The sequence below is a fragment of the Excalfactoria chinensis genome, chromosome 2 (assembly GCF_039878825.1).
Source record: "Excalfactoria chinensis isolate bCotChi1 chromosome 2, bCotChi1.hap2, whole genome shotgun sequence".
In the NCBI taxonomy this organism is placed as follows: domain Eukaryota; kingdom Metazoa; phylum Chordata; class Aves; order Galliformes; family Phasianidae; genus Excalfactoria; species Excalfactoria chinensis.
The window spans coordinates 119,400,696-119,413,927 of NC_092826.1; the positions used below are offsets into that span (position 1 = coordinate 119,400,696).

The window sequence follows — 13,232 nt, forward strand, 5'->3', positions numbered from 1 at the left end:
CAAACTTTCATGAGTTTTTATTTTTTTAGGTTTTTTTTTTTTAGGTTTTTTTTTTTTCTTTACAAAGGTTGACATTTCCCAAAGCAAGGTGTTAAATCTTGAAAGACTTCCAAGTCCTTTTGGGGCTGTATTGAATTTCATTGCACAATGCTCCAATCAATTCTTCTCCTTCTCTTTCGCCCAGAGTTTAAGCAAGTAGATGAACAGAAAAAAATGGAAGGAGTCAGCTCTCATTACAAAAAGAAATGACAAAGAATAATTCGGGGGGGGGCCTTTAAGTTAATTTTAGTTCATTCATTTGAAACAGACTGGGCCAATGTGAAAACCGAATTCTTGGTCAGCGCCACCAATGTCCAAAGGTGCAATGTCAAGGATGGGCAAGCGAGATGGCTTATTTGTTCTGTACTCAATGATCGTTTTGCCCCATTTGTTGTTCTTTTTCTGCAAGAGAAGATGTATTAGAATTGTTACTGCGTTGTTCATAGAATTGAGAATTGTTTCACTTAACTGGATCATTTCTGAAATAATTTTACTTCAATTTTACTGCCACTGTTTGCAAATAAGATACCCACATCCAACTATTTAGAGCTCAAATACAGAGAAAACATTTACTTTACCCTTAACTTTTCCATACTGTTCATGCTGATTAAATCCTCAGAGAGCCTTGCCTGATCTTTTGAAGACTTGACCCTGCCCCTCCTGCACCTTGTGTGCTACTTTCTCAGCACGCTTCAGTTTCCACAGACTTTGGGTCTGGTTCCTCAGAAAAGCTTTTTCTTTTCTTTGCCACATTGCACAGTACAGGAACAAACTGCTAGTACCCCAGTCTTTGCCACTCATTAAAGACCTGGCATAGTTGGTTCCACAGGCTATTTATCCTCACTGGATAAAATTTTTCTGGTCTGACTGATAATCTAGTTCTGAATCAAAGCACAGCTGTCATTAATACAATCATATTGCCCATGCTTTCTGTGTTACTTACAGAGCAGCCATCCACAAGAACACTGAAAGTGAATCTGCTGTTGCCTTCAGCTCGTAGTTCAACATCGTTGGATCCCTGGAGTATAACAGCCTTTTTAAGGTTTCCAGTCTCCTCATCCATGTAGGCAATGCTGTTCTTGCAGTGGTAGGTGATGTTCTGGGAGGCGTGGTTGGCCAGCAGACGCATGAAGGCAAGTTGGGTGGCCATGTCCTTTGTGGTCACACCTTCACCATTGTATTCAAACTGAAAAAGACAAAGAAATCCACTCAATTGAATTTATGGGAAAAAGTGAATGTTTGCATATTTTTTGTAGGAATAGGAAAAAAAATTGAAGACCACAAATGGCTGGGATCAGTTGCCTGTTTCAGCTGCACAGCTAGGAAACACCACAAAGAACCAGCAGGAAGTAAGGTGAAAACTGGGCACAGGCAGTAGATGGAGTTAAGCTGTAGAACTCTGATGTAAGATATGGTTGTTGTTAGCAATTTATGTGGATTTAAAGATGAGATCAGACATGTTCAAAAGAGGAGAAATTCATTGTTTCCATAAATACACAGACAGTGCCTGGCTCAAGAAAGCCCTGATTTTTCATTTCTTGTTTTATTTTAATAGAGTAGTGTCTGTGGATGTTATGAATGATTGCTTCCTTAACAGGAATTCTTTAACAGCAACCACTTTCAGCCAATGTGAGAAACAGGATCGTAGAGCACCTTGGGTCCTTGCTCTCACCCAGTGAGAAACTGTTGCCTTTACATTCAAGAACTTGGAAACTGGGATTTCATCACAAGACTAACTCAATTTCATTTAAAAATTACAAAATTAGTTCTTCTTAATTGTACAAAAAGGACTTTCCAGCAGGATGGTACAATGTCTGACATGCAGGTTGACATTATTTCTTGATTTTACTTAATGGCAATTCTTAGTGCTATGACAACATATGCTTAGGATCTGTTATGTGTAATAAAAATATCTTTCCAGGACCAGCACCATATGTCAAAAATTCCAATTTAAAAAATAGCAAAGATCATTTTATTACTTTTTCAGTTTCTGGATTGTCTTTGTACTAAAGTAGCATATTCCAGGCCAGGATTTCCCTAGAAATGGCTACTAATCATGCTGAATTGATCACTGGAAGACACTAAGAAAAATTAGAATGATAGTAAGAAATCCCTTTAGCAAACTGTGTTTGAAGCCAGAACTGGAACCTCGTTCCCTTGAGATAAAACATAGCTGTTCCCTTTTTTATATTTCTCCTCTAAGAGTTTAATTAATGAGCTTTGCTCACTGAGAGTCAGCGGGTAGGGAATTCCTCAGAGAGCCCTGTAGGAAACAATCACCCTCCAATGCATCACATACCTGAGTACCGCCATTGATAGTTTCACCGAACCATATGTGCTTTTTCTCCTTGGGATTCTTGCTGACATACCAGGTCTTAGTAGGAATATCTTCAAGGCTAGCATGGATGCAAGTCTCACCAGTGGCAAAGTCACAGTATGCTTTAATGGCATCTGCAGTGCAGCCTTGGTTAGGATCAATCCAGTAGAAACCTTTGAGGAAATAAACACTTGTGCTCAGTTTATATTCAATAGTTTGATACAGAAACTCAGAGGCCGTAACTATCATAGTTAAATATTGAAGTGATAATCGGGAGATATACATATTTTAGACTGTCAATGAGTAAAAAATTAACTGTATTCAAAAATTAAGATCAAACATTTTTGTATTATTTTTAAAAAGGAATGCAATAATTGCACAGCAGTAGATATTCTGAACGTCCTCATAGATACATATTTTCACTGGAGGCAGACAGAACTTCTTCACCAGCCGTTTAGTATTTTCACTGGTTGACCAGGGTTACCACTCATCAAGGAAAGCTAATAAGTTGAAAATCATTTGCCGAGACAGAAAGGGCAAATATCTGGCACTAACGTACCGCTGCTCCATTCTGGGTGGCTAAGTCTGAGGTCACGGCAGGTGCGAGCTGGGTTCTTTTTGGAGCCTTCTGGGGTCAGCAGGGTCTCAATTTGGTTGTTCAGTGTTTTCAGAGTGGCATCAACTTCATAATCCTTGGGTCTGAGAGAAGGCTGATCAGCCCGGTAGTATTCAGCATCAAAGCCAACTTCATATCCGCCACCATTGGGGCCAGGGGGACCAGGGGGTCCAGGGGGACCAGGGGGACCCTAAAGTTTTTCAAAATCAAAAGACAAGAAGTATCCTATCATAAATATGCTTCTTTCAGCTGACTGTTTCCACACATGCACTGTCCTACAGAAGTTTTATCACCCTCAGAAATAATCTGAGGAAGGACCTACAGAGCTGCTCTGTGGTAACTCCTGTGAACTACAGCAGAAGATACAATATGTAGGACTACTACACCTTTGTGCTTATACTGGCTGGCCATAAAGAATGAAGGACTTCAGATTTAAGTCTATTAGGGAAATGTTGAATGTTAAATAACAACCAACATTTCAAAATCTCTTACTAACATAGAATTATCTCTCCGTAAACTAAGATTTTAAAGTGATTTTCATTTAACTGTTACCTAAATGTATTAAATCAACAAGATGTAAGTTATACTCACAGCAGGGCCTTGGCTACCATGAGAGCCACGTACACCAGCAGGGCCAATGGGTCCAGGGAGACCATTGCGACCATCCTTACCAGGAGGACCAGAAGGACCAGGAGGACCCTAGATGGAAACTTGAACAGTTTAATGACAGTAGGGAACACTACAAATAGGGATTCATATAAATGACAGTGTACAAATACATTCCATAAAAAGAATGGGAGAATTATTTACTTATACTCTTAAATTCACATACCCTTGGGCCAGCAGGACCGTTGTTGCCAGGAGGACCTTGATCACCATGTTGGCCCTATTGGGAACAACAAATGCATACTCAGCAAAAAATGCAGTGCCACACATTGTATTAATGTGATTCAAGAGGGGATCAGCAGATGTATTTGGGTTCGGAGAATGGAAATCTAGGGCAACAGGCATTAGTGGAGTTGGGATATAAAATGTGGGAGAAAAGAGGGGGAAAAAGTTATTTAAAAGGATAACCTACAGAAGTCTCTATATTGTTCCTTAGGGTTTTCAGAGAAGCCTTTCAAATAAGAGATAGAATTCTCAAAGGGGACACCAGAATTTAAGGGAAAGATAATCTGTAAGTGACTTGCTTCTCTCTGATACAAAAACTTCACTATTTCTGACCAGAAAAGAAGAAATACCATTTAAAGAAAGGCAGAGCTTTTTGAATTCTGTGCTAGCCAAATGTAGTTGATTTTCAGGGCAAATAGTGGTACAGTTCTAAAATCAGCTATCAGCGGCATTACTAAAATTCACCCTGTTCTGTAGAGAGCTCCAAGTGTCTGTATCTTATGGCCTTAGAAGGATGGTACAGAGTGAACTACGTCAAAATACTGAAAATCATTTACTTACAGCAAGACCAGGAAGACCCTGCAATCCATTGTGTCCCTTCAGGCCAGGCAGACCTCTATGTCCCTTATCACCAGGTTCACCTTTCTCACCACGTGGACCTTGTGGGCCCTATGAAAGGATATACATGCCAGACAAGGCTTGAATTAGATATTACTGACAAAAAATGAATGAAGTGTAAGCATTCTACATTATGCCACAGGTTGTCCCTGATATATTTATGTGTATCCTGTTAAGACACCCAGAAAAAGTGTTAATCCTGAAAGCTTCAGGTTCAGTCCCATGAAAGAAGATGATCAAGATCCTAGGTTTATAAATATTTACAGCTCCTTCAGCACTACTGTTTGTGCTTGAATGCAGTTGTGGGTCCTCAATATTAAGCATACATTTTCTATTCTTGTATCAATGTAGTAATTTATATAGAAATTAAGACTTACAGCGAGACCTCTTGGGCCAAAAGCACCAGCAGGACCAACAGCACCAGCAGGACCCTGGAACAGGAAAAGAAAATGCATGTCACTGATGCATTTCATACCTAATAAAGGTTCCATGCGAAACATATCTCCCATTTAATAGGGTTTTGATGCATATATGTACATATGTATGGTGGACAAATGTAGGTCCTGTATCAATATAAAAAATGTAAAATTTCATCAACTTACAGGATCACCACGGTTTCCAGGCTTTCCAGAAGGACCAACTTGTCCGTGAGGACCAGGAGCACCCAAAGGACCACTGGGACCAGGGTTACCAGGAGCACCACGCTCACCCTGAGAATAAGGGAACGCAAGATAGAGGCTGTGTTACTACTGACTTACACATAGTGGAAAATTTCCTTCACAAATATGAAATAAAAGGAAAGAAGAAGTCACCTTGAAACCAGGAGCACCATCACGGCCTGGAGGACCATCATTTCCAGGATTGCCCTGTTAAAATACCATTTAAAAATATTAAAGCTCATCAATATACATCTCACATAGAACTTTGTGCCAGCCTAATTGCTCCCAATGAGATTTAGAAGACATTGAGATGGAATAAGATGAATCTTGAAGGTAAATTTCATTATAAATCTCACATTCAATTCCCTTACAGACATTAACATTCTTTGAAAAATGGGGTGGCCTTCGAATATTTTAGGTTTTATAATACCAATATAGGAGAAAGTTCATGAATTTTGGTTCTATTTCTGTAAATGAAGAGTTTGGACAGGAGTTCTATACTAGAAGTGCCTCAGATTATCAAATAAACTTCCCTGATAATGCCCAGAGAAAAATGTATATCTTTAATCCTTAAGGAGAATTACAATGTCTAAATGTTCTACTTTTTTTAGAGCATAAATAATACCTGGACACTGTATGGATACCCTTCAAGGTGAACTACTAACCTGGACAGATAAGTTTACTCACTGCTCTATGAAAAGGGCCCTGTCCACCAAACAATTATCCATGAGGTAGGGCATTATAGGGGGCCATTTATTACTTTGCAGTACTTCCATGTACCCCTTTCACACAGGATACAGATCCTCCACTCAGATACAGATCCTCCACTCCCTGCATTTATCTGTGGAGCTCAGCAGTACCTGCCTCAAAGGCCAGAGTTTGTTTCATCATGTTTTTAGCCTTCTTTACATCTCATGGTGAAGGAACACATGTCAGGAAACATCATGTATATATCTGACATTAAAAAAAAATAATCACAGATAACCAGCTTCCCTGCCATAGCTTCCCTCTCTGCAGCCTAAAGCTTGTTGCATGAGATACAGCTCCTGTACTGAAGGCTTCTTCTCTGTCAGTCTTTTTTGGTAATTAAGCAAAAAGTCAAAAGATTCTGATTGTGAGTCCAGGAGAACCTTCAGACACAATTTATGGTGCCTAGTCAGAACTATTGGGGAAGAGGATGGAAATTTGCTCCATGATAAGGTGGTACCCTGGTATTACTGCTCTGTTTTAGACCTTGCCATTAAATGATTTGTGTATTGGGATCCTGATACTATTTTCCCTCAGGTACAAGTTTGTACACAGCATCCAATTGCATTCAGTTTTTCCTGTGTGTTTGTCTTTAGCTCAGGACAAAAGCGAAGCTATATTGGAGAGGAAAGACGACATAGCTTACATCACGACCAGCTTCACCAGGAGCACCATTAGGACCAGGAGAACCCACAGGACCAGAGGGACCACGAGCACCAGGAGGACCAGAAACACCCAGAGGACCAGGTTCACCCTAATAAAGGAACAGTGGTAACAAAACGTGACATATAATACAACAAAAACCAGTCTTACAAAACTGTCAGCCTATATCTAAAAGAAACATTTCTCTGCAGTCAGTTCTAGAAGTGAAACAAACAGGAGACAAGGAGAAACCTATCTAACTACAGCAAAATATTTAAGTTTCTAGCTTTCCCGTGTCTTGCTAAGAACAGATGCTTCTGATGCCATTCAAAAATATGTTCACCTGCAGATACAAGTCTTGTTTGTCTGCAGCAAGCAATAATTTCTTCTGCTGCTCAAGTCCGTAGGCTCCATTTAACCAAGATCTGTTTGCAGCAGAAATGAAAACAACAGAATCTATACCTCCTGTCCCCCACTATTCCTGAAGAGGAGATCTCAGCATCTTTCTTTGTAGTTTAGGACAGTCAACAAGTCATACTCACTGTTGCTCCAGCAATGCCTGGAAGACCACGTTCTCCCCGAGAGCCAGGCAGACCAAGGATACCAGGAGCACCAAGAATACCCTGAGGACCTGGAGTACCAGGAGGACCCTGTGAGGTGAAAAGATTATATTAATGGGGGTGGGAGGGGAGTGGGGGGGGAGTCCCTCCATATTTCTCATTTATTTTGCTCTGTAACTACTTTCCAAAGATCTCATTGTGGGTCACTGCCAGTTTCCAAATGGAAAACCTTGTAAGCAAGGCAGAAGACCAAAGCTAAATGTCTGTAAGAAAGTAATGCTGATTATGTTCTGACCACAATAGGTACATTTGCTTTTGCTTTCTGGACAAGATCTCCTATTGTGTTGCTCCCATTCACTAACAGTGAGTTGTTCATGAAAAATGGGGAATAGAGAAGATGACTGTGCTGAGGGAATTCCATAGTGAAGAAACAAATTATCTGATTCTGAGACAGCCTTACCATGGTACCTTCTACCTCCCCACAAGCCTTAGAGCTCATTACTGATCCTTTGAAAAGACAAAGGACGTTCAGTTAAGAGACTTTTTGATATCCTTAAAATTTGAGCATGTGCTACTAGGCATAAGATAAATTACTTTATTATTCTTAATTGCAGTCACACCCTCGGGTTCAACTGCATTTTTTACTATATAAAACTAGAAAATTTATTACTTTATACAAAATTTTTAACATACATGTCCAACAGTGACAGTGATAATTTTATTCTTAGCTGTATCTTCTACAGACTATGAAAGAAACTTCTATATATTTACACTGAGAAACAGTAGAGAGGTAATTCACACAAACAGATGCTTCTACAAGACACCTGACACAGAGGGAATGCTCACTTTTTAGGGTACGTTAGTCAAACATGTATGAAAAATGTCCTTAATCTCAGTGGAGTTACTGCTTAAGAACTTTGCTAAATATGGTAAAGTAGAAATGGTCTTCAAAAGTACCAAAAGTATCTTAGAAGCTGTAACATTTACACAAAGAGAGACACTTGTGATGAGATGCGATACTCAGTTACTTACAGCAGCACCAGCCTCTCCAGATGGACCTTTCTCACCAGCAAAACCAGGTGGACCAGCAATGCCCTGTTCACCAGTACGGCCAACTGGACCAACATCACCACGCAGACCTCTAGGACCATCTTTGCCAGCTGGGCCAGGAGGACCAGGGGGACCAGTGATACCCTAGAGGATCGAACATGAAAGTGTCATCATTACAACACAGATCGAATACTGGGGAGAAGAGAGTAAATTTCACTCTTTCTACAGAAATGGTGCTTTGCAGGTTATCAGCTGCTACAGAGCAGCACCTGTTACTAGTTCTGTTAAGCAGTGCATAGCTGGAATGAGCAGAATTACTGAACTAGGGAATGTGGCAAAATTTTGCATGTAGATTTGATTTGGCTCTAGAGACACCAGTTACAACTATAAAGCCTATGGGGAAAAAAAAAAATCTAACAACTTTCAACTCAATGGGATTGTTTAGCTTTAGATAGTAGGATTTAAACTATAGGAAAGGAATACTTCTTCCTAAGGCTTGGAAGACTGCTGTGAAAAGGAAGTCTTATGAAAGTCAATTGGAAATAACAAGTTTGGGCTGAAAAAGTAAGTAGTAAGTCACATTCATAGATATAATCAGAGACTCCCCTGCTTCAGACAGCAGTTGGAACTGCAGATACTATGGAAAGCGTGGACACAAGATAATCTCTATATTCTTTTTGAGGTAGGATATGACCTTATTCCACCCAAACCCAATATCTGTGCAGTTACTCTCCATGAATGAAAGCAAAATAAAGCCTAATTTTCACAAGGCAAGGCACTTCAAGGTGCAGAAGGATGCTTTTTAGCTTGTGAAAAGAAACTAAATGCATAATTTCCAGTCTGTGAAATTTCCCTCCTATCCAGTCCTGTAAAGACTTGAATTCCAGGATAGTCAGAATTTGAGTCACGCAACAAAAATGAGGATTCTCCCTAACAAGTACAATTTCAGACTTGTCTTCCACTAAAACTTCTCCATCAGTTACTTACAGCAGGGCCTGGAGGACCAACTCTTCCAGCAGCACCAGGGAAACCAGTCATGCCCTAAAAACAAAAGTCAAAAGGAAAATTTAGTTTAAAGGAAATAATGGCTTCACGGAAAGCAACGGTGCAAATGGTAAAAGCCTGAGGACTTACAGGAGGACCAGCATCACCACGAGGGCCAGCAGGACCAGCAGCACCAATGGGACCCTATGTGTGAAAGGTAGAAAGAGACAGATGAATCAAGATCTGTTATAAGGGAAAGAAAAGGGGACCAGTCTCACTCTTACAAAAAAGAAACACAGTTTTATTATTTACTTTAACTGAAGAATTTTTGGGCCCCAAGGTACTGATATTAGGGGTAGAAAATTCTCATGGACTTCTTAAATCAACATGGTAAGGATTGGAGTGTTGCATAAAGGCATGCATGACTCAAATGAATCTGCCTTGCCAGTGTAACATGCATCTAAGCCCATCTAGAAGTGAAATGTGGAAGGTGTAGTAAGGCTAAGAACAGAAGGACTTCTGTTTGTACAGGTTGACTACTATGTAGCCATGTAGTTCCAATACCTGGTATTGTCTTACAGAAGCATATGGTAAGATTCTCTGCCTATGTTATCTTGTGATATTTCAGAGTATTCCAGGTACCAAGGCCTTCCTTTCTACTCCATTTCCACCAATTCCCAGTAATGGGCTGTTGGCATGTGAAACAGTGTATATCTTTGCGCTGCATTACAAGCTTGTTTGCAAGGATGTGCACCACTTTGCACATACAGCGCTGCACGACTGGATCTGAAAGTCAGACTGTAATAGCACATTCTGTCTTTAGGAAGAAGGTTATCGGGGCCCTCAGCTAAGGAACTCATCCACAAACACCCCTGATAGACTGATTTTGCTGATCTTCAGCACAAGTTGAAACTTTTTTTTCTCTTCGTTTCAGTTTCAGACTCACGATCTCAGCCCACATAAATAGATTGATAAGGTTTATATAACGTCTGAAAATCAGAATGTTGACTTGCTTCACAGCCTAATTGAATTTCTGTTTCTTTTCTTTTTTTTTTAGTGATCTTTTCACAATTTGAGGCCTTCAAGTTAGCAGTAGCTGTGTTTGCCCAGCACAGTTAAGAACCATTCATTTTACCAAGATACAGTTCACTTACTGGTGGTCCAGAAGCACCAATTGGCCCAATAGCACCCGTTGGTCCAGTTTCACCCTTTGGTCCCTTAGGGCCACGCTCGCCTTTAGCACCAGGCTGACCAGCTGCACCCTATAGGCAGAAATAAAACACACAGAACAAGGAGTTGGAAAAGCAAGCAAAGAAAGTGAAGGAATGGTGTGGCATCAATAAGAAGAAAGTGAAAGCAGTACTCACAGGAGGCCCAGCAAATCCACTAGGACCTACAGGACCAGGCTCACCACGTTCACCCTAAAGAGAAGACAATGATGAATGGTTGGAAATGGCTTTAAAAAGGGTTTTTTTCTGAATATCATGTCTTTGACATGATGAAATAATAGAAGGAGCTGTTTCTTACAGGAATACCACGGGCACCAGCAGGACCAGCGGGACCAGCAGGACCTCCTTCACCCTGAAACAGACAGCAGGAGACATTATATGGGGGAAGGCCACACCTGTCAAAACAGATCTTGTGGTATTGATGCATACAGTCTATCTCCCCATGACTCTGTTTTTTTTTATCTATCCCACATTAAGAATAACTTCTAATGATACTTAGGCAGGATAAAGAGTCATTAGGAGCTAATGTGTTGCTGTTTGACACCATATCAGAACCTCTTCCCAAGAATGAAGAGGATCATAGCGTTAGCTGGAAAGAATTCCAGACAAGAGCTTGAATCAGAAGTGTTTCTGTATAAACCAGTGCCATACAGATGTACTTCCATTCCCTGCCCTTTTAAGAAAAGATATGGGATGCAATGGAAAATTCCCAATGACCCTTGTTTCACATAATGTGAGAACTTTAAAAAAACTTGTGCACCCTAACAAGATGGAATTGTTTTCTATTAGACCAGAGTCTTCCTCTGAAACATTCATACTGTGGGCAAACTGCATAAACAAGACACTTGTTCATTTAAAGAACAAACTTACCCGATCACCAGCACCACCAGCAGGACCAGGAGCACCAATAGCACCAGGGAGACCCTACAGGTTAAGAGAAGGACATCATTTGTCATAAAATGTAAGCAAGAGTCACTAATTAATTTTTTTTATTATTCTTTTCTCCTGGAGGCAGGCATGTGTCTTCATTTCAGTTACTCTTAATACACTTTAACAGCACAGACTTTAAAGAACACCAGTTTATGTATTTTCCTCCCAAAGTATGAAATCTAGAATAAGCAGCCAAAATGTCAAACTAATGTTGTGTGACTTTGCAGGCTGCCTTTACTATTAGCTCTATGGGCTGAACCCGTAAAGTTCCAGAGGACATCACACTGACAACTGTCTATGAACTAGTGATCTCTGCCAATGTCATATCTCCACTTTCATGCATGAAGAGGGATCACTTCTTTCTTACTCTTCAAATTCAAACACCTCTGAATAAGGGGCTACACAATCACACTGACCCACACCAAAAGCAAGCAGCTGTAAGAGGAAATGGAATATGCTGAAAGAAAGTCATAAATATCCTTTTTAGTCACTTGTGTTCTCAGGTGAAACAACGTTAGCTCAAGCAGAAACAAAAGATACTTACACGGGCACCATCTCTTCCTGTTGCACCAGCATCACCTCTCAGACCTGGGGCACCCTAAAATAAATACAGAGAGCATTATGTGGGTAATGTACAAAGAAAGAAGCCCTGAGCTGTTCACTGAATGCACATGTACTACAGAGATACTTATGCTGGTTTTGGTTTGGGAATGGACTTTGACTTATTTCATTCTTATCGCTGAGTATGTACTTACTTGCAAAGATAAAATGTCTAGACAAAGAGGACTGATACAGTTTGACAGAATTATAATCCTGTCTCTTTTATTATATATAAACCTACTTAGTTTCCTCCAGGTACCAAGAACTAAAGTTAATGCCTATACCAAATAGTGAATTTAAATACATCAGAACTCCTTTTATTTTGGTCACAAAAGAAGCAAATGTTAAAATTTCCCTGGGATTCATAATATGTCTTCTATATGAAGCAAGAAAAGAGCTGATGAAAAAAAAGAGGTCACAAGTGGTCATGTAAAAGCCATATATTTTGCAAAACAAAAATCGTATCTAGGCCAGTGCTAGTGTCGAAAAGTCAGACTAGCACTCTGTCCTCCCTTCTTTTTAAAGAAATCCTACCCCTGCATCTGATACAATGAAACATTTTTTGTTATTTCATAGAATCACAGAATCACCAAGGTTAATAAAGACCTACAAGATCATCCAGTCCAACCATCTACCTATCACCAATAGTTCTCACTAAACTATTTATTTATTCATCACATGTACTGCATCAGAGATCAGAGTAGAGCTGTTATGGATTTCAGCAGAGACTCATTTCTTCATGATCCATAAGCCCATTCCGGATGTAAAGCCTGTATTCAGATTTAACATTGCTTTCATAAAGGTAAGCTCATTGTTACACAACCCTGTGAAGCCCTACCTGCCACTTAAGCCAATTCTAAATGCTGAGCAAAGATCAAAATGCAGCCTTAGTACCTCAAAATACTGTCAATCTGTTGGACCAACCAAATATTTACTTACTGAGAACTAATGAGACACCATGAAATACAATTTCACAGCACATAGAAGTCATATTTGGGTAACCTGCATATTTTTTCAGTTAGTGAAATTCAAGCATCTCCCAGACCTGTGCATATGTAACAAAGAGTATCAGCCATCAGCCTTACCTTCTCACCCTTGCCTCCTGGAACACCTGCAACACCTCTCTCTCCTGGGATTCCACCAGGCCCAGCAGGACCGGGAGCACCAGCAGGACCGACGTTACCAGGTTCGCCCTAGCAGCAACAGGTTATTGTGAAATATGGAATGATATTGCAATATGGAACAAAATTTTGTCACTACTTATAAGCCCATATTCTGCTGGCTCGTAAATATACTGAGTAGTAGTATTTGGTCTCCAGCTATTGCGCATTTGTAATTTTTCAGCTAGTG

The 13,232-nt window shown here is 40.1% G+C and overlaps 1 protein-coding gene across 1 annotated transcript in view; it reads right to left on the minus strand.

The window, feature by feature from the left end:
* Positions 1-13,232, minus strand: part of COL1A2 (collagen type I alpha 2 chain) — a 36,818-nt gene continuing 23,586 nt past the window's right edge. The window contains exons 32-52 of the mRNA XM_072329682.1: positions 12,968-13,075; positions 11,827-11,880; positions 11,223-11,276; positions 10,651-10,704; positions 10,491-10,544; positions 10,278-10,385; positions 9,274-9,327; positions 9,127-9,180; positions 8,122-8,283; positions 7,072-7,179; positions 6,534-6,641; positions 5,294-5,347; positions 5,084-5,191; positions 4,859-4,912; positions 4,425-4,532; positions 3,805-3,858; positions 3,564-3,671; positions 2,916-3,162; positions 2,339-2,529; positions 983-1,225; positions 1-441 (exon numbers count right to left, since the gene is read on the minus strand). Of these exons, the coding sequence (XP_072185783.1) occupies positions 295-441; positions 983-1,225; positions 2,339-2,529; positions 2,916-3,162; positions 3,564-3,671; positions 3,805-3,858; positions 4,425-4,532; positions 4,859-4,912; positions 5,084-5,191; positions 5,294-5,347; positions 6,534-6,641; positions 7,072-7,179; positions 8,122-8,283; positions 9,127-9,180; positions 9,274-9,327; positions 10,278-10,385; positions 10,491-10,544; positions 10,651-10,704; positions 11,223-11,276; positions 11,827-11,880; positions 12,968-13,075 (2,232 nt within the window). The 3' untranslated portion in view covers positions 1-294. The remainder of the gene's footprint in view (positions 442-982; positions 1,226-2,338; positions 2,530-2,915; positions 3,163-3,563; positions 3,672-3,804; positions 3,859-4,424; positions 4,533-4,858; positions 4,913-5,083; positions 5,192-5,293; positions 5,348-6,533; positions 6,642-7,071; positions 7,180-8,121; positions 8,284-9,126; positions 9,181-9,273; positions 9,328-10,277; positions 10,386-10,490; positions 10,545-10,650; positions 10,705-11,222; positions 11,277-11,826; positions 11,881-12,967; positions 13,076-13,232) is intronic.